The sequence below is a fragment of the Fringilla coelebs genome (genome assembly GCF_963513975.1).
Source record: "Fringilla coelebs genome assembly, chromosome: 2".
NCBI lineage: Eukaryota > Metazoa > Chordata > Aves > Passeriformes > Fringillidae > Fringilla > Fringilla coelebs.
Genome location: NC_140029.1, coordinates 14,137,158 through 14,162,292, shown reverse-complemented (window position 1 = coordinate 14,162,292; position 25,135 = coordinate 14,137,158). Strand labels below are relative to the sequence as shown.

The window sequence follows — 25,135 nt, the reverse complement described above, 5'->3', positions numbered from 1 at the left end:
TATCTCTCCCTATGTAAGGTGATGTACACATCTCACAGTGAAACTGAGGTTTTAGTGTAAGCCACATTTTTTTTAAGTTAGGCTATCAAGAAAGTAAATTAGATTTCTAATTGAGTAAACTGAATTATTATTAAAAAAGACAAATTTAGCTGCAAACTAGTCCACATGAAAAGGCTGAATATCAATATTTGGTCCAGTCCCTTCTGCTGTAAATAACTTATCACTACAGCTATGATGGCAAACATTCCCTCTTTCTCTTAAAACATATGAAAATTCTCGATTAATAAATCATTTCTAACAATAAACAAACCCTTAAAAATCTGCTGACTTGCCATATAGCGCCAAATACTCACATTTCAATCCAGAACGTAATTCCTACAAATATACAGGAACATAATATGAGAAGTTTTACACATTGTTTTAACTTCTATTATTTGAAATTTCATTTACACAAGCAGATGTCATTTTTAACATAGAAAATTTAGGGTGATTTTGGTCCCTTTGTAAGTGCATTCTTTTGAACTCCCTGAGTACTGTACATTCCTTTTCTACAGTGAATTCTGACTGGAAGATGCTGAATAAAGTGGTTTTGCATTGCTGCATATAAAGTAAAGTCTATTGCTTAAAATGAAACACAGCAGCATAAGATTTTACAAAACATACAGCTCATGTTTCAGCATCTGAACTAAATGTGAGCCTTCAGCTTCACCAGATCTCTCCTTTGGGTTCTAAAAGTGGCTAATTTACATCCACAAAGATAGTCCAAATGCAGTTAATGTTACTATTTATGTCTTGGCAGATAATTCTTATCAATCTACTGTCATTTATACCTGCAAGTTATCACAATAGAATAGTCAAAGCCCTCTTGGACCAGCCATCTCTATCCAGGCACTCCAAGGTCAGTAGCCATAGTTGTGTAGGTTTTTATAAAAGAAACAGAAATTATACTAACCAACCAATCACCTAACTCCACATTTTCCAAACACAGTAGTTCTTAACAGTTAATAATTAAATAATAATAATAATAAGATTATACCACTTCAATATGAGTACTCATATTGAAGTGCGAGTATAATAAAGTATTGACAATAAACTGAAGCATATCCAGTATCCAGTTCCAAAAATAACTGTGGGTTACAGCAGTGCTGAGCATTTGCTTATTGATGTTTTCAATTTCAACGAAAAAAGAAAACTGGACAGCACATTGAAACCAACAAGAAACTCAGGTAAAATGAGTTTACTTTTTTAAAAATAATTTATAAAAGAACAAATAACCAACAGTTCATTATGTAGCAACAATATAAAGAGTTTAAGGTTACTGGATCAATCAGTATATACTAAAGATACTTTGATACCAAATGAGGCTTCCAGTTTCACTTTAGAACTTTGAACTATTTAGTTCATGAAAGAATACCCTAAATTCAACAGATATGGCTGAATCTGTGCACTAGTTAAAATATAATATTGTAACTGCACATAAAAAGATGCATTTATATACAGTTTTTACAGTGTATGCACATGTGTGTATACATTTTTTTTGCTCACCAACAAACACAATACAGACAATAGAAGGCAGCATAGAAATAGTGTTTTGAATATAAAAATGCTTTGTTTTCAATTTAGTAGAAAATGTGTAATTTGCATTTTGGCAGACTTACTGGTACAACTATACAAAACCAGGAAAAGGGTCATGCAAAAGGGTTAAAATTATTTTCCAAAGTAAATAAGGGAAAACAAAAACACCTAGTAGATTTGAGAGTACTTTGCAGTTAATGGGGAAAGCATCTAAAAGACAACATAAAATACAGAAATGGTTGGCTTGTTACTTTATATCTGGTTGTACCCAAGTACAGGTGATGAGCTGTATTTTGATGCTCAATAAAAAATGAAAAGAACATCTTTCTTCTCTTCCTTTCACAAATATTTAGTCAAACTCAACTTATTTCAAAAGCATAGTGGTATTATGGCCATTAAAAAAACCAGAACACATTGTGGACATAAAATGTTACCAAAAAAAAGCAGACTCAAAAATATTTTTTTTTCTCATACTTACAATGACATTTATTAAAAAAAAACAACAAAGCTTTCACAAGGTCAGACCAACTATCGCCTTTACTAATAAACTTGGTAAGTACACAGCCTGTACATCCTGTTTCTCTTGAGCATTTGGCCATTGTTCTTATACACAAGGAAATGTCTCTGCAGGAATTCAACTGGTTTGTAATTTTTTTCAACAAATTAGTATATCTTTTTTGTATTTGACCGGGTTGTTCACTCTGTTTTAGCTGCAACGTCTAACATGCTCCAAAACATACTCAGGGAAGTGCAGGCTGCAGACCTGTAAGCCATCCAGCTTGCATGGCATCCTTGGATATTCATCTTCTTTCCATTTGTTTTCCTCTGGATCAAAAGTGAGAATCGAATCACTGTAATGACCATTGTAACAAAGGCCTCCAAGAACCATTATCTGTTTGTCCAGAACAGCTACACCATGACCACTCCTACCTATTGGCATAGAAGCCAGTATAGTCCATTGATCGGTATCGGGGTCATAAACCTCTGTAGATGGACACCCTTGAGATTCAAAGGAAGCTCTCAGGATCACACAGACACCACCAAAGACATAAAGCTTACCATTATAAGAAATCATTTTGTGAAAGCATCTCGCATAATTCATTTTGCATTTGTTCTCCCAACAGTTAGTGACCACTTGAGTTCTCCGCGTTCGCTGCTCTACTGTCCCTTCTTTACTGGGATCAAACACACACACTTGCTTAGAAGTTGAAGATGATGTAATTCCACCAGTGATATACAACTTGTTACCAAGCACAGTCCCTTCATGTCCATACTTATTGACTGGATAGGGATCCACAAATTCCCATTTATCTTCAGTAATATCATACCGTTCAGTGGAGTAAAACGTTTCATCCCTGGTTCTCCCAGCCACTGCATAAACATACCTGCCAATCACTCCAACAGCAAACTCAGAACGTGGCACAGACATGTCTGCCATTCGTAACCAAGTGTTCTGTCTTGGGTCATATCTAAACACTTTGGATGAAGCATGGAACTCACCATCTGGCCCCAGTTCTTCCCCACCTAATAAGAACACGAAGTTATTTACAATGGCAAGGCAGTCTGGTCGTAAAGGTACTTGAGGACCCTCTAGTTCCCACCAGACCCTCGGTTTGTGCAAGAGAAGAATTTTACTGTTTACCATACTGTGTCCTATCATTCCTCTAAATACTGCAGTCTGGGGTTTGGCAGAACGAATTTTGTTCGATTTCATTTCCATCAAAGGCTGTTGGTGAACGCTATGAAAGTAATTCATGGCTTGGTCAACCTCATGTCGCAGCTGCCGGGAGTATCGGTAAAACTCTGAAGTTTTTACCTATGAATACATTTAAAAGATATTAAAACTCTGACCAAGAGAAACAATCCAGAAAACCTAAATCACTATATATCATTAGAAGATTATTTTACTTCATTTCATTCAGGCAATCTTGAGAGCAATTGCATTTATGCATGAAGATTTAAACTGATGTATTGTTATCCAAAATCCAGAAGGCAATTTAGTGATAAAGAGCAGTGACTAACATTTTCAGCAGAATAATCACATGCACAATTTATGCTGGAATTAGGCACAACTGAAATTCCCAAGTCTAAGAATCATTACTCCTTCTCCTGAAAACAGCTTCTGTTCATCTTCTGCTTAATCAATAAAGTACCCAAATTAAAAATTCCATCTTTTCCTGGGTATCAACTACACTTTACACACCCATTCTGTGGTTACCAAGGTCTAGTCTGTTTTTTTCTGAATTCTCACAAACAAAGCTTGAGCTCTCAAATGCTAGGCTCTGCTCACAGGGCTATTTAATTGCCTTGGGGTAGGAAGGGAAGGTACCCAACTGCTTTCCTTCAGAATATGTGCTTGCACCAACCACTCATCATGATGACGACCTTATGGTTTCCCCTCTGTGAGTCTCCACGTTAACACATGCCTTTAACACAAGAAGGAAATACCTCCACCTATAATCCTTTGGTTGTGCATTTCTTTGGCAAATTGAAGAGATAGGTTTGCACTTCCACTTCCCAGGAGAGAGTTACAACCTAAAAGCCTTCCTTGCTCAGTTTTATTGGAGTTGCAGGCACAGGGGAAAGTAAGAATTCCTTCTGGGACCCTTCCTACTATCTAAGCCAATTCAAGTGCCTGAGGCTGGTCCTGAGACCATTCCAAAACACATTCCTGTCTTGAACATTTTAATTAATCTGGCTGAAGGCAGTCCTCAGCTCCCTCAGCTCACGTGGGAATCTCTTCAGAGGCCTCACTCTTCCTGTACAGTCTGGTGTAACACAGCATTCTGAATCACACTTCTAAAACAAATCACAACTGGCTAGATGTTGCCAAATCCACAAACCCTCCATCAGATTTGATCCTAAATTCCAGTTTCTTTCACATAAAATTGGATTGCTTTCAAAGAGTCTAAAAGCCTTTAGTATCTACCAGCTCCAAATAAGAAGCAATGCTCTGAAAAAAAAATCAGAGACCACTCTGAAATTTCAAGTGATCACAAGGTAACACCAGGAGCTACTTTTTTAAAGTATCTTTTACTACACCTCCTCCTATCCTCTGTCCCAAAGAACATATGCCTCAGGAGTGGTGGTATGAATTTCGACATACATGGGAAGCAATTCGGAAATTACTGTTCTTTATACCTTGTGAATAAAGCAGCTGCTTGTTCCATAAACACATACTATTAAAATTTTGTTAGCCATCTGGTAATCGTATCTTCCTTGCGTAGTAATTAAGACATTCTGCTGTCAAGAAATGATTGTTTAAAAAAATCTTTTGAACTGCTATTATTGAACCAATTTGCACAGTTTTTGAGACAGTTTTAAACACCAGATTTCAAAAAGAAAGCTGAATATTAACTTACTATTGTAAAGCAATACATTGCTCAAGAGTTACAGTGACTTGATGTTTTTATTGACACTTTTTCTTTCCTCCACTTTAATTTTGACCATTTCAACTTATCTTTGTTTGAAAAAAAGGCGGACGGTCACATGCAGATTATATATATTTTTCTGGAAGCAATGTCCAGCCCTTTCTACTGTTTTTACTAGAAGCGATTTTGGAGGAAAAAGGTCTACTCAGGTATGGTACTTACAGAAAATCTACAGCAAGCCCAACTCTTCTGGGAACAACAGCTCTATTTTCTTGTTGCAAATAAATACTATATATCATACAAAGACAGATTTGCTTTTATGATATTTGTTAGAATAAACCATATACCTTGCCAGACTGAAAAGACTGAACATAAATTACAGAAAATACACTGGCAGGGAGAACCACAGCACAGAAAAGTGGTAACATATAAAGGTTAAAAAAAAGAAAGTTAAAATGAAAAAAGAAGTTAAAATAACAAAGAATCGTGGCTAGTCTACTTTATCCTTAAAAGGAACTTTCAAATTCTAAACCAGCAGGACTACTTCAGTATTCCCAAACTGGAGCTATCCTCTTTGAAGTTAAATAAAAATATAAATTATCTTTTTTCCACCTATATGCAGTTCAGGTTTTCTTGGACAATTATGGAAGACATCAGGATCAACATGTTTACAATGTGAAGCATATCAGTAAAGCCTGGCAGAGATGGAAATTTTTTTTCTTTCTCTCTCAGCATTTACAACTCTGTTATTAGATCTAGAAACTGGAATGCCAGCCAGAAACTGGAATTAAAATAAGCCTACAACTTCATCACTGTACTCCTCCACACAGCCTAAATCTCACCCCATGAGAGCATGCCAAAAGAAATAAGGAGTATCTTTAATTCCAGAGAGAGACCCTCAAAACCAGGAAATCAATCTATTAGTTTATTACTGCTTATCTTGACAAAGGCACTCATGCCAAAGCAAAGCCTTGAGCTCTTACCTTAAATGAAAAAGACATGATGGAGCAAATGCAACTCTCAGTTATTAACACCCCTCTGTGACTGAAGTTCACGGGGAAGCTTCGACAAGCACAAGTTTGAAGAGCTGAACATGAAAATACACAAGCACTAGCAATTCTTACAATACGCAGAAAAAAATCCCACAAAACAAGAGTGATCAACTGCCTCACTTCTGGTAAGAAAAGGTAACTGGAGCATTCCTAGACTTGGCTGTCAAGTAAATATCCCTGCTTCCACCAGCATAACCTCTGCCATATAGGGGCAGTATCTCTCCTGAGGCTTAAATGATGAATGTTAGGATGTGCCTATAGGGAAGTACAGACTGCTCACACTTGCTTAATGCAAATGAAAACAAAGCAAATGTAGGTCATTTGACCCGCTTTCAGTCACACATTGTGAAATGTTCTAGAAATATTTGAAAGCCCTGTTCAGCCCCTAATAGGAAAAACCCTCTGCCTACACTTTAAAGTATTTTTACAGTAATTTTCATTACTTGTGTATATAATCAAAAAAGAGAAGCATTAAAATTTAGGTGGTTTGGTATTTAACACAAATGTAAGTTGTGAATGTCAGCAGATGAAAGTCCTTTTGCAGGAACTTCTGTCTGACACCGAAAACATGCAGAAGGAAAGCCTTCAGCTTTCAAAAGTAGGCTCTGCCACTACCTGTAAGTAGCAACAAGAAGTTGATCAGCAAATAGCAAAGTGCTTATCAACTGACCAATTTTCCTGTTAGGTTCAAATGGTGATGCTCTGGAAGGAGCAACACTCAAAGAGAACACACGGACTTGGGCAACAGGTGGAAATGTACAGCAACTGTCAGGAACCCTGAAGTAAAACAAATGTGCATTCCTAAAGAGTACATCATCAACTCTGAATTGATAAAAATATATAAATGCTTCAAAGCATTTTTGAAGTTTTTCTTTAAACTGATACCTTGCTGAAGGGTCTCAAATGCATTTTAAACTGGACTTTCTTATCAACTCCAGTCATACCATCAAAAAAGAAATTTAATCCAAGTGCTAAAGCTTTGCCCGTGTGATTTCTCTTTACATTCTTTCTAGTTCTTCCTTTAATTTTCTGGAGAAAACCCCCTTGAAGAGGTTATGCTGGGACACAGCCTAACATAAGAGTTTTCACAAGACGTCTAGAGATGGAGATGGGAACTATCTCAGTGTATGAACTACCAGTGGTTCACAGTCAGTCTTTCTGCTACACAGACTGAGAACAGCATAAACAAAATCAAATTCCATAATAAAAGATGTAAAAATAATTAAAAACATCCATCCCTCTACTTGCCCCCTGGGGCATCCCTCCAATGCATTTGAGCATGAATGCATTTCCTCTCCTTCATTTTAAACCAATGAAACATTCCATAAAAAGTGCTGGCTTTCCAAGTTAATGCAGTGATTAATCATTGCCTATTTTTCTGCTCTATTGAATGCATGCTTTTCTAGTTGTAACAGCCATGGAAGTCTCAGAATCTTCCATTTATATTATATGAAGAAGTAAAACAAAAAATTAAGCCATTACTTTTTAATTTGAAAAGTTATCTCCACAAAAGATCAGCTGTGTCCCACATTACGTTCATCAGCTTTCCCCCTCCCCAAAACCATTTATGCTAATTAATAAGCTGCAGGAAGAGCAATGAAATGCAAGGTAAGTGTTCTGTAACACATTTCACTTCAATATACGACTTGAAAAAAAAATTCCTCATCCAACCATTTACAGCTACTGCTCTATTTGTATTCTTGTTACTTAGGTTTATAAGAAAAAGCTTTAAAAATCAGAAAAAAAGGCTTCTTTTGAACTGCCCAAACTAAACAGCTATTATTTGTGCACCTGGTAACTAAATTTTAGTATGTTATTATATGGGGTGGCTATTAACTTGCTTCCGTCTGTAGAACTGGTAAAAAAACCACAAACAAAAACAAAAGCACAGAAAAATCTCTATGGCTCATAATGTCACTTTGTCATCACTAGTCATGCAAACAGAGAACTGTTTTAAAGATTCCAACTTATTGTGTTTATCTTTTCTAAGCCTGCCAATTCCGAATATGTGATGCAACTCAAACTCAGCTACTAGGAGTACAGAAGCAATGCTCTGCCTTTCCAATGAACAATGATGGCATCTGCATCACATTTCTAAAGATCAAACTCCTACTCTAAAGAAGGTGAAACAAAACCCTAAACTTATTCTACTAGAGATTAAACTGAATCAAAACTAAAGATCCATCAACCCCACTAACAAGCATCCTTATTATTTTCACATCTATTTATCTCTGGCCATATTCTAATCACAATTATAAGCTGGTATGAGAACTGCTCAGTACCAGTGAAGGGCTTTGAAGAGCTATTCTGCAAGAATAGAAATCACTTAAGTGTTTTCAGCCTAACCAAGAAAGCCTCTGTGAAGCAAGGACAATGCCCTCAAATTGATTACTCAGCTGCTCCTTTTTAGAAGATGAAAGAGAAATTGTCAAAATCAAGCTGGAGTCTAACTCAATCTAACCTCTCAAATGAAAGTGGAGTCAAAAATCTATATGCCACAATTAAGAAGCTCTGCATGTAATAAATACTGCTAGCAAATCTATTCACATCAACAATAATCTTAACACCCCAAAATATTGAGCACAGCACCTATTTACAATAAGAGGGGCCCCTAACTTCATCCACACTTCTTATTCTATGCTTCAGCAAACAAAGTTGTGTAAGTGGATACATATGTATTACTAGAAATGGAGGTAAATGGGAAAAAAAAATTCAACACACTTATGAAAGGTAAAGTCAGTGTAACATAAAACTATAATCATATCTTCTCAAAAATTACTATTTTCTAGGAACAGGACAGCAGATATTCAAAGATAATGTGCTATTCATCCTACCTCTACAACAGAAGCTGATGAAACTAGTGATTAGCAAATACTTGATTTAAGCTAGCAATTAATAAGCATGAGCTAGTCATAATAAACCTTACAGACTGGACATAAAAAATTCTCTGGGTTTTAAGGACAGAGATTTTGAAATAACGTTTCAATCTGAGTAGTACACAGAAACTAAATGGAGCTTAAACAGTATATTTCAGGGAAATCATGACATGGTTGCCTCCAGAGATTAACAGAGATTAACTCAGTGATCCAGGTGAAAGGCACACCAACTCCTATCTCCAAACTTCCTCCAGACTTACAGAGCCAGGGATATGTTTAGTAAAAACGGAAAGCACAACACGGATACTGAAACTTGGTGCTTTTCCCCAGACACTTTGCCTTTACTTTCTAACTATTCCCTAAATCCTTACTTGATTTATATTTCCATTTTTTCCCATACATCTGCTTTACATACATGTACTTTAAGGGCTGAGGAAGAAAAGGAGTACATACTCATAGTTCAGAAGCCATTCTTCCAGGACATTTTGTAGTAAGCAAACATGCTGTACCTTCATTTGTGTGCTCTAAATGCACATCAGCTTCCAGGTATTAATCTAGACTCACTGCTTTAATTTTTAAATTGTACATCTCTCCAAAAAAAATGATGTAAGGAACAGAATGGCTTAAGAGGACAAAAGTATCCTTACCACAACTTGCAAAGTGAAGTAATGTAAGTTATTTATATCCTACAGTGAAAGGCATCTGAGAAATGGGTATTAGAAAGATTACACAAAAGTACATAACAAGTCAGCTGGTGTACAGCAAATACAGAGTTTGGTAAACTGGAAGAGTCAACCTCAGACTGTATTTGGTACATTCATGCATTTACTATGAGCTGGCTTCAGGAAAAGGGTGGATTCTGTTTGTGGATCTCCAAAAAAGGGAATTTTACCACTATTTCCCCATTCTACACAGAGAAGAAAGAGGCTCTCCCTGAGTTACTGCCAGAACAGTGAACAGACATGCTCTTTTATTAAAAAAATAAAGTGTTCTATATTCTGATGTTGGCTCCAACTGCAGTTGTCCTTTGTCACTTGTCCTGCTGGATAACTTAATACTCTCCAGCCAGGGTAGAACACAAATGCATTCCTAGCTGCAGTAACAAATGACATAATTAGCTCTGCTTCCCTCTGCTGAGCTGTCTCACTCCATAATCTGCACTGGCTTTTCTCTGCTCCCACATACAATTAACAGAGAGGGTATTAGCAGATAAAGCTTTTACATGTAGTATATAACCTGGCATGCTCAAAACAACTGCTCTCCCGAAGCTGTACCTATTGGGCCATTTGGTAGCTGTCAAGATAAAACAGGAGGAGCATTGTATGCAGGATTTATACCAACGATCCCAAAACCAACTCCAGAAGTTATACTGGAAACCAACATACACTTTCACTTGCACTTACAGAAATTTAACTGAAGACAGCTTGATGCTTGAGCTTGCATCCCCAAAATTCACATTGCTGACACAGACTCACACAAATCCTGCCTTATTAGATTAACCTCAAAAAACATGTTGTGAATTCTGTAGGTTTTATTACTGAATGGCTTAAATGATGTAATAATATGATAGGAGTGCTATTTAAAACAAGACACTACACAGTATCCTGCAGAATTCAGGTCCTACTAATTAAAAATGTTTTAACCCAATATAAACATTACATTAGTGTTGTAAAATATGTTTAGGTATTTATTTTCTATAATCCGATATAGCACCATAAATATATATTATGTATTATTACTTCCTATACTCAAAGTTAACACACACAGAAAAAAATCCAAAATATAAAAATTCACTACTCTGAAATACAAATAAGAATTACTCCTTAGATGATCCAGTGGCCCTTAAAACCATTAAACCTGGTTAGATGATCCAGTGGCCCTAAAAACCAATACAACCTTGTCTGTATATTCACTAGATACTAAAGTAAAAACATGTGGAAGATTAATTTGTAAGAAGCACAACAAAAACATGGGGTCTGAATTCCTATTAATTCCCTAGGAGGTGAAAAATACAGAAGCTGAAGTTTTATCTTCTAACACAAAATTAACATTGTTAAAGCAGACAGATCAAGTAATTCTTAACCTGAACACTGAACTGGCCTGTATGAGAACTGCTTATAAAGTATTGTAATCCTGTACTGTTAATAAATATTCAGAGATTCTGAAGAACTAGAAAGCAATTTTTTTGTCTGTTCTTCAACAGAAGAATAGAAAAGGGCAAGTTCTCGTTTAACTCTTACTACATACAATGGAAGTTAATTATAAAGCACCTGTTACAAAGAGTCCACTGATATTTAAAGTAAATCATTACATTTGACACCATCAATAATTTTTGATTGTATTATGTCTTGTGTACAACCAAGTATATGTGTAACTTTGCAGGATCAGGGCTTCTTCTAACTGCTGTGTAATAGTACAAGCACTGAAGGTACAACAACAACACACTGCAGATTTAAGAGCAGATGCTACTTTTCATTTGTAAATAACTCTCCCCTGTACTTAGGCCATGTAAGATCTGCAGTCACTATTTTTGATTATATTGATAACAATCATCATAACATACACTCTACATTATTATGTGCAGCTCTAAAACCTCTGGAAAGCAAGAAGCAACTTGAAGCAACAGTAGAAAACAGAAAGAATGTTTGAAATCAAACTAAATACAAGTGACCTTATTTCAAAAGGTCTTTTCCATATTAAGTCACATATAAACATGTACTGCAAACATACCTGTTCTCCAGCCACTGTAGTATTATTGTCTAATAACCAAAGACAACACTTCTAGATGCTTGCCTTCTCTGCTTTTCTTTATTAGAAAAATAAATGCTATCATTTTGTTCCTTTTCATAGCTTCCAGAATCTTACCTATTTAATGGCATGCTGCCCTAGCTAAATGATGAATCCTGCCTACTGCTTTTCAAATGCACCAACCTTCTCAAAAACACTGGATGGTGTCATCAAACAAAACCTGATGTTCTGAATGATGGTGTCCGTATGTCTCCAGCGTCTTCTATCATGGCGTAGCCAGGCCTGAACAGCTTCATACAGCTCTATCTCTGGAAACCTGCTCAGATGATCATTATCCAAGTAAGACATGAGCTTCTCAAAGCTCAGATATGAAAGAAAGTCAGGTCTGGACATGAGTGGCACAAAATTCTCTAGCAGAAAGGAATCCAATTTTTCCCTGACTCCTTCGATGTTTACACCAAAATCATCCAGAAGTCTCATAATTTCTGCACAGTTTTCTAAGCAGATTTTAGCTAAGAGAAAAGAGCAGCAAAACTTTACCACCTCTATAAGCTGGACATACATGGCAGCCTGAAGGATTTCATGAACAGTGTTCATACTCAGTTCAATAGTTCCATAGTACATGAATTGAAGGACATGACTGAAGCCTGTAGCTGTCAGACCTTTCAAATGGATTTTGTCCTGATCTCGTTCTCGCATGTCTGCTGTGAACATAATCCTGAAGTAATCACTCTGGGTGGCAAGCAGTGCTTTATGGGCCTGAAATTGGTGGTCTTCAATGACAAGTGTGACATCAAGAAGCAATCCCTCCTCATACAGTGCTCTGAATCCTGCAGAGACACTGGTGTCATGGATGGAGGAGCTAAACCCTTCCACGTCCCCTGCCATGAATCACCTGGGGGGAAGAAAGAAAATAAATAAAAATAAAAATAAATCATAATTTCTAATAACACATTACAAGCTCTTCCTGACCAGATAAATCCTAACTGACATTTCTTTGATTAGGACTTGAAAGTCTTCACCATTCTTTCTGTTCTGTCTCCAGCTGAAAAATCAACTTAGGAAATAACTCAAAACACAAAATTTAAATATTTCTCCCCACACCAAATATTCTCATTTTAAAGACAGGGTAACGAACAAAAATAACTATGCAGTACTGCCAAAATGATTCCTTACTTCAAGTTAATTTGTGGTCATATAATGAACTAAAAAGGTTGTCATGGTTTTTTTCCTCTCGCCCCGTCAATCTTTCTAAAGAATTTATCTCAGGGGAGCAATAAAACACCCACTCTTGGATATCAAAGATCTCAAAAAAAGGAAGCCAAACTTCCTTAACTTCAGATACAAGCTTCAGTAGATCTGTACATAGTATGATCTTAAAAAATCCCCAACATTTATTATGCTTTAAGATCTATGTAAATTTACTCCAAAGTTATTTGTAGGAAAATGAACATTTTCACAGATACTATCTGAAATTGTGTGCTTCACTTCTCCTGTAAAAACACAGTCCCATCATGTTCCCCCCCATTTCTTACTGTAGTGATTAATATTAAGATATGAGATCTATGAAGTGCAAAATACTAAGGCAACAAGAAGCACTGACAAGAAAATAGGTCACAAAAAATAATATTCTGCATAGTGGGCTCAGTGAAGCTTAATTGCTCATTAAGCATTTGCAGATATAACGTTACTTATATGCAAGCTAAAATTAAACTGCAAATAAACAAAAAAAATCTAAGAGTAGCAGGATCCTACCCTGTTAAAGTCAATTCAATAATCAAAATTAAAACCTGTTCAAAATCCAGAAACTTCTCAAAATGTTGCTCAACTTCTTTGGGTTTAGGTAGGGTGAAGTTGCCCAACTCAGCTTGAACCAATTAACAATTCACCAAAGGACCACAGCATACTGCATTCTCCCTCTCTGTCACATTCCAGAACCTGAGCTCCTGCTGCCTACTTTGAGCCAATTCTGGGGTTCACTGGGCTACTCCAGAAAGTCAAGTCAGCTCATAAACATGACTAAAAAATAAACTAAGAGCAGGGAGGGCCAGATGTGAAAAAGACACTACACAAACATGACCATCCCACTCCTCAGCACACACAAAACCTCAAAACTAGAAATCTTTCTGCTTCCCAGTGAGCTCACTTCTGACTTGACACTGTGGGGTTTGGCACAAGAACCAACCTGATACAGAGGGCAGGACACATACTTGTGCAGGAAGAGAGAGAAAGAGCAACAACTTCCCTACTTGGCATTCATTTACTATTAGAGTTGGTTCAGCTACTTTTGTTCCACTTCATTCCATCTTGAATTACACTTCAACCTTCCCTCAGATATTTGTTGCATTTAACTCCGAATTTTCTATAACAAATGAAGCTAATAATGTTTTGGTACTAGTAACCCACATGAAAATCTAAGTAATACCAACACATTAGAAAAACCTGCAGATTCTCAAGATCACAAAAATTCACACAAGTATACGGACCCAGAAGTGACTCTAGGCTGGCCTGTGTTTCACAGCCTCAGAGAGCAGTTTCCACTTACCCCCACTTCCTCAAGCACCACATTCTGGCTGCTGCCATTGTAACAGGAATGCATTTTATTAGACTCATCAATGGTTAATCATCTCCTCTCCTTCACTCCTCAGCACACATCCTGGAAAACCAAACTGGAGATACCCTTTGTCTGTGCAAAACTAAACTGGTGAATGGGTGTTTGTAGCCACACCTTGTGGAATTAGCACTCCCACACTGCTGAAGCCTGATGATGGGTTCTGTGCACGATAAAGCCAGAGCTGGGAGTGTTCTTTACAGTTAAGGCCTTCTCACAGAATTCAAATTCCTGAAAGTAAGAGCAGGAGCAAAGAACAAAGATGATAATCCAATCACTTTCTCACCAGTATCCAAGACAGCACCTTCCCTTCAATGTCACTGAAGACAAGAGAAACATGCAAACTGCTCTGCAATGTCATATTGTGAGTCTCTTATTCCTCAACATCAAATGCCTACCAGAAAGAAAAATTACCATCAGATATTCTTCTTTGTTGTTGCCAACTCTTACACAAAAGTAGATGAGGAAAGAACCACTAATTTTTACCACCTCAAAAAGAAGCACCCAACTGAAGAGGAAGCATAAAGCCTGACTTTACAGGATTTTGCTTTCTAACTGGATTTCTGATATCAAATAAAAAGGTAAGGACCGATATCAGCTTACTTCCTTCTTTCATCAGAGCACTTGTAACTCCTCACCTCCCATCCCCAGTTCTTTGATGTCAAATAATAGCTGAGCTCATACCTCAGTCCTTCCTGTTCAGAGATTTAATAATCACTTGCCTTTAAATGGGCCACTCATTTTCATAAAATACACAGCAACTTATCTCTCACTGCTGTCTGAAATCAGCCAAGAGGTTCAGTGGTTACAAGGACTCTCAGACAGTACAACTGTGTAAGTTACAGAGCTTTAGGAGACCAACTAAGACTTGGCTCAGCAACAGTTCCATGATCAGGGTTAAAAATAGGAAAGGACAGTTGGAATTTGCAAATGTGAGAATGAGAACAGAATGACACAACAGGGGAGAAAAGTAAAAAATGAAACAACATTCCCCAAGTGACAGAAGCAATTGTATATTCATCTGGAAATAATGGGATCCCCCATCACACAGGTAACCTACTGAAGGGATTTCTTCAAAAGAGTATGTGCATTATTGTGTACCTGAACAGCACTGAAAAACCACAGCAGCAAATTCCAAACACACAGGAGGATTTTTGCCCTTTCTTTGACAAAGGTAATTACATTATGGGTACTCCTCAAAAAACAGGAGACAAATTAACTTGCACACAGGATGGCCCTAAAAGAAAGGCCTCTTTCACCACCCTCAAGAAGCAAAATGGAAAAGTTGGAAGTGAAGTTAAGCAGAGAGACACGGTAGATGCACCTCCAGTGTTGCCTTTAAGAAGCAAAACAAGTAAATACTCAACACAATCAAACAAAAACTCCACATCCAAAACAAACAAACATAAACAAAAAAACCCCAACCAAACCAGCACCAGAGAGTCCTGGACAACTGGCTCTAGGTGGCCCTGCAGGTGGCACAGATGACCTCCAGAGGTCCCTTAGGACCACAACTAGTCAGTGAATCTGTGATCCTGTTGCTTTTACACAGACACTGCAACGATGTGGGGATTTTTTTGCAACCTTCTTTTTAATTCTGATTAAATAGAAATAAGACAAATATACACACCAAAAAAATTTCCATGTATATGTTTTTATCCTTTGAATTTTAAATCTAACAAGGCAGCAATCACTGAAATACTGAGAAATAAAATCCACCTGTATTTAGGGAACACCCTTTAGGGTTGTAATTTTTACATCTCCCTACAACTGGCTATTCCATAAAAAATATTTAAAACACTGAGTCAGCCACAAGTCTCCATAATAGTAACAAAGGGGTCAACACTTGGAAATTATTACTTCTGAATGTTTTAAAAATGTGGGTGTTTAAATCACTTAATCCATCTTTTCACATTCCTGCTGATATTACTTTTAGTAAATCTACAGGTTTCAACATTAACATATTTTCTCGCCTAAATAGCAGTGAGCATCTAATGGATTATTTAGGTAAACACAAAAGCAGTAAGACTTCTCCTTACACTATCTAAAAAAGCTTCAGAATTCTAGGAGTGAAAAGCAAAAGGACTACTTGTCTCCCTGCATTAAATAAAAGGAGTAAATATCCTTTTCTTGGCATAAAGCCATATACATTATCAGCAGATAAATTCTTTAAATCAAAAAAATGCATTGCCAGTGCAAATACGCAAAGGGGTTAAAATAGTACAAAAACTGGGAAAGTAGATAATTAAATGCATATTATGCTTAATTGGTAAAAATCTTCATTTCTAAAGCTAACATCCTTCATCAAAAGCAAATAGCAATGTGGTAGTTCAAACATTAAAAAAAGCAATACAAAATACTCTCAAACCAAGTAATTTTTCTAAAGCATAGCTATGCCATTCCTCCCACACACACTTGCAATCTTTGATGTAATTCTAAGCACTATTCAAATGCTGCAGTTATTTCCCAGAGGACAATACATAACAATTTTTTTCATATTTTCAATAAAAATGGAAAATTCAGTTAGATTTTCTTCATGCATGCAAATCACAGCTGCACACTTAATCCAATGGAAGACATGGAGCCTGCAGTGGTCTATAGGAAAACTGGAACAAAAAAATTCCAATGTATAAACAATGAAGGGGAGGTGGGGGGCAATGTACATTGACATTTGTTATTGTTCTGCACATATTAGAGCTGATCAGGATAATGCAGCACAGGAAGTAAGACTCTGCTGAAAAGCCAAAAGAGAAATACATTTAACCTTATTAGCTGTTCCTTCCATTTTTTCCTCTTTAAGACCATAATGCATTAGATTCTACAGTGCTCTAACTGCAAAAACACGTACTTGGAACACTGATTTCTCATCTTTATTCTGCAGCTGTAATAAAAGTCTGACAACCCTACTCTAGACTGCTTTTTCTTGCTAAACAAGAAAAACCTTCTTTCCTCAGGGTGTCTGAGGCTCTTAGTCACAAGCAGAAGAGAGTCTAAATGCACTGGCTATTGAGAAGCAAGCTATAGAATATCTGCTTTTGACACATGCCCTCCTGGATTTAAAACCTCTCCAAAAGCAGTACTACCTGAAAAAGGGCCCTTTGAATATGCATCTTTATGTAATATGTAAGCTTATATGCATTTTACAGGGACAGAAATTTATTGTCATTTACCAAGTCTAGCACACCAGCTCAAAGGAAAATTTCAGCTTTCCTTTACTGTTATTCCTTAGAAACTCACTTGGGATGCTGAGACAGAACAAGCAAGATTTGTTTTGTTTACTAATTATGGAGTACTTGTTCATTTTACCTATCCCATGGATAATCTAAGAAATCATCTTTGTAGACAAGCTGAACAAATTTTCACATACTAAAACACTATTATCTATGAGTTACACCATAAAGATATTTCAGCAGACACACAGAGAACCACACTTCAGTTACACAAAGTACAAAAATAGAGCTTAAAACACAATAATCTCTCCCATCCACCAAATGCAAGCATTTAAATGTAAATTTTAAAGCCATTATGCATGCTTTATTTGGTGAGGTGCACAGCAAAGGCTGCCTAGAGCAGAATTCTTTGACCCTAGTGTTGTTAACACGCTTTTCTGAAGGAAGAGGACATTTCTCCATAGTCAAATGTTATACACACACATATGAAAATACAATACAACAAGTATTTGAACACACTAGCAAACATTCACAACTGCACACATGGCTGAAGGCTGGGCCTCTGAGTGCAATGTACTGTGTCAAGTAAGAATGCAATTATAACGCACACAGTATAAATCATTTATCTCCCAAATTAAACCTTTGTTTACATGGTTTGAAACTAAAACCATTAAATTTTGTCCACCATTTTTCACTATAATCCCCCACTAACAGCAACAGAAGGAGTGATGTCATGTGGGATAGATCAATAACCAGTGGCTATCAAAGCTTTCCATTGCTACAACAATTGCAAGTGTAGGGAACAAAGCAATACATCCAGTTTCCATGTGTTTATCTGAAATGCTCTGTAATTAGTACACTAAACTGGGGAAACAATTTATCTTCAACACATTGGTATGTTCATGTTTAAGACTCCATCTAATCCATCTTGAGGATTCCAAAGGCACTGGGTTACTTGAGAATGGAGAAGTTAGGGCTTACTAATCACTTCCAGTCAGAGAAACCAGACTGCCAGAACTTGGCTACTCCTGAAAGCTGCCCACACTCCATTTCTTAGGGACACAGAGCTGACCAGGACAGCTCCCCAACAATCTCTGTTCCTGTTGCTATCTGGGAGCAATCTGAATCAGCACGTAGCAACAGTGGCACTTGGTGCCATTATGGTCATCATGGCTGTGTCAGAAGCACCAGAACCAGTTACAAACAAGCTAATAAAACTCAGCATGGATTGTGCCTCAGCTCAGCATGGTTCACTCTATGTGTGCCAGAACCTGTAACTGCACTTCACAGACACTAAGATAGCTTGAACCATCTGTCTAAAAGGTCACTGCATCACAACACCTGTACAGAAAAACCTGCTCCCAAACACAGAGCAAGCTCAGCTCAATGCTCTTGCAAGTGCATTTACTGGTACCAGAACAGGTGCCCTGTATATAACAGCTGATACATCCACCAAAATGAGAATTATCTTTAACTGGAAATACTTGCATTACTAATACCTAAAAGTTAAATGATTAGTAGTGTTGAAAACTTGGCCATTGCTCTCAAAGTGGACAGGACTGCCCTCTCCTGAATTATATCAGTCCTTCTTTTATATATATTTGTGTCTTATAGAATTAATAATCTTTTCAAATGTAAGAAAAAGGTATGAATAAAGCCTGATTCACTGTGAAGATTTTTAATGAAGAAAATTATACTGTATTTTATACAGAAAAGTAGCAAGCTAAGTATCTGTTAATAACTAAAAATCCTATCTTGTCTGACTTATAAATTTTTAGTATAATAAGACGTAAAAGAGCAAAAAGTAATATTCAGACTATTCAAACTACTAAAAAATATTTTAAATTCAAATTAGGATTTCTAAACTATCCCCTCCATTTGTCTTTTTATCTGTATCTTTATGGCTAACTTAGTAAGTACTCTGAGCATCTTCTGAGAAAATTACATTAATCGTGCCCTTTGTTCAAGACACACAAGGTTTTAACCTCACTGCCAAATGTCAAACTCATTTGTCAGAAACATACAAATCTCAAACATATTTCATTTCTACACATATGCCCCAAACTGGCAGCTGGATGAATGAAAAAGGTCTGATGTCTCCAGAGTGAGCTCAGTGGTTATCTGCTGTGCTCTGCTTGCTGAAAGGTAAATCAACACTGTAGATCCAGACCAGCCACAGGGTATAATTATGGAAAGTGAAAGGAGATGAGTGTCAGTGGGAAAGTTTATAGGACATGTGGTAGAAATTAAACACGTTTTCTAGGTGATGGAAGGGAAAACACAGGAAGTATGTTGGTGCATGGTGGCGTGCTCAGGGGATATGAATATGAACTGGTGCAATGGTAGTGCAAGAGCTGGGTTATTCTACGAGCAAGTTTATATAACAAGTCCACAGGAAGCCAGACTTCAGTAGTTCTGTCCTTTTATCCAGTAATAGCTTTATGATTCTCCTATTCCTCTTCTAAATGGGAGGGAAAAAATCCCAAACAATAAAAAGGCAAGAACTTTAAATTTTTAAGTGACGTTCCAGCACTTACCAAATGGATCCAAGCTCTAGAACCAACCCTGCCTAGCTCTACTCGTACAGATTAAGGATACTTTTTTCACGATCAGCTACGATCAGGGAGGGGGGGGGGGGGGGGGGCGGCAGGTAAAATGGCCATTTTCGGGGCAGGAACTCAGATGACCTACTTCAGCCTGTCTGCTGGCACGCTCAGCCCCGCTCCGCTGTGAGCAGAGCTCGCAGGCCGAGCTCCCCGGCAAGCGGGGCTGGGAGGCCCAGAGTCCGCGACGTGCGGCCGAGGGAACCCGAGGGGCCCGGCGGGGCTGCGGCCGCCCCGGAGCCGCCAGGCATTCGCTGCGCCCGCCCGATCCCCGCTCCAGCCCGCCCGCTCCCCGCCTGCCGCCCGCGGGCACTCGGCCCGCCGTCCCCCAGCCCGAGGAGGAGGGTTCCTGAGGGCCAGGAGGGCGCCCGGGCCGCCCTCGATGGGGCGGGCGACGGCGGCGGCGGGAGGGCCCGGGGGATCTTCACCCACCTCTCGGCAGCGGCGGCGCTGAGGACGCGGCTCCTCCCGCTGGAGCGGCGGAGAGGGGCCCTGGCTCCGTGTACCATACAGCCGGGGGCGGCGGAGGGAGGCGCCGGGGGGCTGCGGAGAGGGGCAATGGCTGAGGCGAAGCCGGGAGGAGGAGGAGAAGGAGGCGGAGGAAGAAGGGGGGATCCTGGGCTCCCTCCTCCCCGCCGTCCGCGCTCGGGGGGGAGGCGGGAGCCGCCCCCGCCGCGCCGCCCGGGCACCGGCGCTCCCGGCCCGGCCTCGCCCCCGGGGTCCCCGCCGCCCTCACGCTTGTTTACCTTCCGCGCTGCCCCGCGCGGCCGCGGGCGCCATGTTCCCCCGGCAGCACCGCGCCGGCCGTCACTTCCGCCGCACCTGCGGGCGGGCCCGGGGCAAGGAGCGGGACCGGCACCGGCACCGCCTGGGCCGGACCCGCCCCGCCCCGTGCGGGCTCAGCCACAGGCTGGAGCCCCGGCACGCCCCGAGGACCACCATCTGCGTCCGGCCCGCGAGGACGCGCATCCACGCGCGTCCGCTTGCAGGGGGTCGGTGTTGCGCTGCTCTCTCTCACCCCGCTGCCTCCGGGCTGCGGCCAATTCCTCCGAGGCTATGGCAGCTGCCCGGTGTAGCGCTGCATCCCGCCCCGGGCTACAGCAATCCCCGCTCGGTGCCGTTCGAGCTCCTCCCCGGACACGGGCCAGCCGCAGGTGCTGCGGGCTGATCCCAGCTCCGCTTTCCGCAGGCTGCCTTGCCAGCCGGCGTGGGAACCGGGTCACCAGAGCCGCAGGGGTCAGGACCGGCAGCCCTTGAGCAGCGAACAAACTGCACACAGGGAGCACCGCCTTGAGTGGGGTGAACAGGGCCCTGCCTTAGCACAAACATCACCCCTTAGCTTTTGCTATTTTGCCTTTGCCTGGCAAACTCAGATTTTATTGTAAGAGATGAACTAACCAATGGACCTTAGGTTTGCCACTACCACCTCCAAACCATTTGGTACCCTTCCAGGTCACTCGCTGCTTTAAACAGTAGGTCACAGGCTGCCATCCTCTCCCTGTTTACTGCTGTTCCCATCCCTTTCACAGCCTATTTTCAGTCTCTCATTACCACCCCCTCCCCATTCTTGATTTAGAAAACAAGTGTACCTTCTCTATACCTGCCACCCCCAAGCTGGATGTCTATCCCACCTTTCAGGGCCTCACACAATGAACCAGCTATTACAGCTACTCCATGAAGTTCCTCACAAAGACCTCCCAATGCTATTCCCACTCTGCTCAACTGCCCACCTAATGCTCCCTCTGCTACAATCAGCTTCCCATTCACTCCTTCATCCCAATGGCCAGGCCTTTGCAACTCCTTACTATTCCATCTCCTTCACTCATGCAGTAAATCTGCCCCATCTCCCCAGTCACTGTTTTAAAACCTGTTACTTGTGTAGTTATGGTTAAAAAAATGGCCTTTATGGACTGACCCTGCCAAGACAGCAGGTGTTCCTGCCACCTGTGTCTCAAAGGAGAGACATTCCCTCCCTTCTCCATAAGGGACATCTCCTGCTGCAGCAAGCATGTACCCACCCATATCTAATGCTTCAACAAAGAGAAATGAGTAGAAACCAAGTTTATCACATACAGAAATGATACAACCAAAACTTCATGCATCCTTCTGCACCCCTCAGACTTTTGACCTTCATAGGTCAGCAAGGGTGGAAAAAGCTAATCAAGACTTCTATGTTTTACCTGACTGTCATTTTGCTGTCTGCAGTTTGTGTCAAGCTGAGGTGTAAGATGATCTTCAGGTCCCTCCTACACACTGTCACAGAAGAGGACCTCAAACCTAGCCACAAAACAAAACCACAACAGCTTTGACATTTAAAAAAGCTCAACATTTCAAAGCACAAAAAACCCCTCCCCATCCCCTTCTCCTTCACACAGAACAACTTGCTTCTACAAAAAAAATCAAAATTTGTTAATAATGTCTCAGTTCTAGTCTCCTAAATAAAACTAAATAATTACATTTAGGCTTCTGAAAATGACCACTGGTATCAAGATTACCTTACTGAATATTAATTTGAGATTTGGGTTGACCCCTCTGATTTAGGCATCTCTGCAAAGTCAGTGGCTAAACAGTTACCACTGGCTTAAATGAGACTATTGCAATGAATAAAATTCTGGATATAGTTTTTTGAGCTGTATTAATACACAAGTTACAATTAAAGTCTAATATTTTTAAACTTTATTTAATTCACACATATTCATGTTCAATACACATATATTGACATATGACATAATGTCAACTCCTAGGAATGTTTTAACCTATTTTAGTTGGGGTTGTTCAGCCTGGACAAGAGAAGGCTGTGAGGAAACCTTATAGAAGCTTTCAGTGCTTAAAGGGGACCCAAAATAAGGCTAGAAAATTGACTTTTCAGAAGGGCATGTAGTAACAAAATAAGGAGAATGGCTTTAAACTGAAAGACGACAGGTTTAGGTGCTAGGAAGAAGTTCTTTACTGTAAGGGTGGTGAAGCACTGGCACAGGTTTCCCACAGAAGCTGTGGATGCCCCACCCCTGGAAGTGTTCAAGGCCAGACTGGAAGGGGCTCTGAGCAACCTGGGATGGTGAAAGGTGTTTCTGCCCATGGCAGGAAGATTTGAACTCAATGATCTTTGATGTCCCTTAGAACCTAAACCATTCTATGATCCTACAATAATTAGACATTTGCAGACTTTAGACTTTACTGGGTTTTCTTATACTACAAACATTTCCAAATAAGCGAATCAAAATAGCAAGAGTACTTCAAAATATGTAAAACGTATGATCTCATTATTAAAATAGAAGCAACAGTTTGTGTATTTTTTTATATTTCTGACAGGGTGTTTGGCAAGGATTAAGTCCTTTTTAAAGGCTGTTTCAAATGTGACAAAAACTATTTCCATAATTTTACACACACTGCACTGCATTTATTGCATAATTTAAACAGCTAAGTAACTACAGAGTCCAGTATTTTCAGTTCATTTTCATAAAAGAGGGATTGTACATGTGTGAACATCAAGGCAACTACAACCAAGTATTGCATCATGTTCCCATTACACCTCGTGTATCTCAGTTGTTTTTCCCAGAAGTGAGATATTTAGTAGAAAATTGAAAACACCATGTGGCCTGATAAAAGATTAGGAATGAAAATTTATTTTCCAGACCAATGTACAACATGGTTGAGTTGCAAGACAAAATACATTTTGTCATTGACAACACCATCATAGATACTGGACAGTTTCTTACAATGTGCTCCTGGTAATTTCTTCAGATCAAGAACAGTGGCAATGTGTTTGCTCTAGGTGTATCCAGCAGGGCTCACTCCTAGCTCTTGTATCAGGAAAGCAGGGAAATAGTAGCATTGGTGAAAGTGGGAGGTTACAACCATTGTTAAACCAGGCACACCAGTTTCACAGGGACTTCCATCATCACATTTCAGTCACGTGGTTGTCTGCCCTAAACCTGCTTTTTTTGACTTGCAAAGCAAGGCTAAGTCTGAGAACAAACGTGTTTTCCAACAGACAAAGCCACTGCTGTTGGCACAACGCACACGAATTTCAGATAACTGGTTACCTGCATTGAAACCTGCTTCCCTGACCACGGAGGAAATACTATCAGGAACATCTTCTATGCCTGTGAGAGGTTCCCATGAAGAGGTCCACTTGATTTCCCACAGGAAAGGGGTGGTAATTTGGCCTTTACTCTCTGGTGAACCTCTAAACTGGCTCTCATAACTGGATTAGGGATTTATTCAATTTATAAAGCATTTATGTCATATCCAACTCGAAACAGCAAGTGTTTGGTGGGATTTTTACCTGTTTCATACAAAACATTCAGGTTGTTCTTATGTTGGGGCAGCTCTCACATCCACATGCTTTCCCTATCAATATTTGTCGCCCAGTCTACAAAGACAGTAACAAGAAAAAAGGCTGAAATTAGAAAGACCTCCTCATGCCGCTGACCAACAGAGGTTATAACACACGGGTAACACAGGTTATAACACACGTGTAACACAGGTTATAACACAGCTTATAACACACGTTACTGTTCAAGCAGACACGGCGGTCGATGTGCTCATGTCAGTACATACACGGACACCGTGCTTCAGTCCGCCCCCCGGGTGCCTTTCTGCACGGCACCCCTGGGCACCCCAAATAAACCCGCACAGCCACAAACCCTGAGCCCGGCACGAGCCTCCTGCCTTCGGTGTGCCTTTCACCGGGCCCGCTCCCCTTCCCGCAGCCACGGCGCTGTTCCGCAGCCTGCGCCGGCTCCTGGCGCTCTTGCCGGGGTGTTCGGGGCGTCCCTCCCGGCGGGCTCCGGCACGGCCGAGCTGCGCGCTCCCGCAGGCGCGCCGTGCCCGCGCTCCCGCGCCCGTTGCTCGCCGGCCGCGCTCCCGCCCCGGGCACGCGCGCGCTCCCGCGCACGCTGCGCGGCCCCGCCGCAGGCCCCGGTTGCATCACCCGGCGTGAGGGCGACCGGGGGTCCTTTACCAGGGCTGCCCGGTGGCGCGCCTGACTCGTGGCCGCCCCGTCTCGGGGCTGATGGCGGCTCGCCGGCGCTGATCGCGGTTTTTTCTTGAGCTCGGTGTCCGCTCCTCGGCCGGCTGGTAGCGCGCTGTGAGCCGGAGGCTGCGGGCCGGCAGCAGTGGTGCCG

At 40.3% G+C, this 25,135-nt stretch overlaps 1 protein-coding gene across 5 annotated transcripts; it reads right to left on the bottom strand.

The window, feature by feature from the left end:
- Positions 1 to 1,299: 1,299 nt before the first annotated feature.
- KLHL15 (kelch like family member 15) lies at positions 1,300 to 24,876 on the bottom strand. 5 transcript variants are annotated; one of them, XM_084201360.1, is made up of 5 exons: positions 24,656 to 24,876; positions 24,295 to 24,381; positions 22,187 to 22,283; positions 11,806 to 12,517; positions 1,300 to 3,391 (listed from the first exon to the last, which is right to left on the bottom strand). In XM_084201360.1, exons 4-5 carry the CDS (start codon positions 12,508 to 12,510, stop codon positions 2,282 to 2,284), a joined length of 1,815 nt encoding a protein of 604 aa, XP_084057486.1. In that variant the 5' UTR covers positions 12,511 to 12,517; positions 22,187 to 22,283; positions 24,295 to 24,381; positions 24,656 to 24,876; the 3' UTR covers positions 1,300 to 2,281. The 5 variants fall into 5 exon arrangements, with proteins under 5 accessions (XP_084057486.1, XP_084057490.1, XP_084057488.1 ...); XM_084201364.1 differs by having other exon boundaries at positions 12,166 to 12,517; XM_084201362.1 differs by lacking the exons at positions 22,187 to 22,283; positions 24,295 to 24,381; positions 24,656 to 24,876 and adding exons at positions 20,439 to 20,549; positions 20,753 to 20,805.
- Between the last annotated feature and the right edge of the window lie 259 nt (positions 24,877 to 25,135).

What these genes read in the sequence shown, in the direction of transcription:
- KLHL15 (XM_084201360.1), bottom strand. Translation starts at nt 12,510, where the DNA reads ATGGCAGGGGACGTGGAAGGGTTTAGCTCCTCCATCCATGACACCAGT. An exon ending in CATCCAGTGTTTTTGAGAAG is followed by an intron (nt 3,392 to 11,805) that starts GTTGGTGCATTT and finishes ATGTATTCATAG; the next exon opens with GTAAAAACTTCAGAGTTTTA.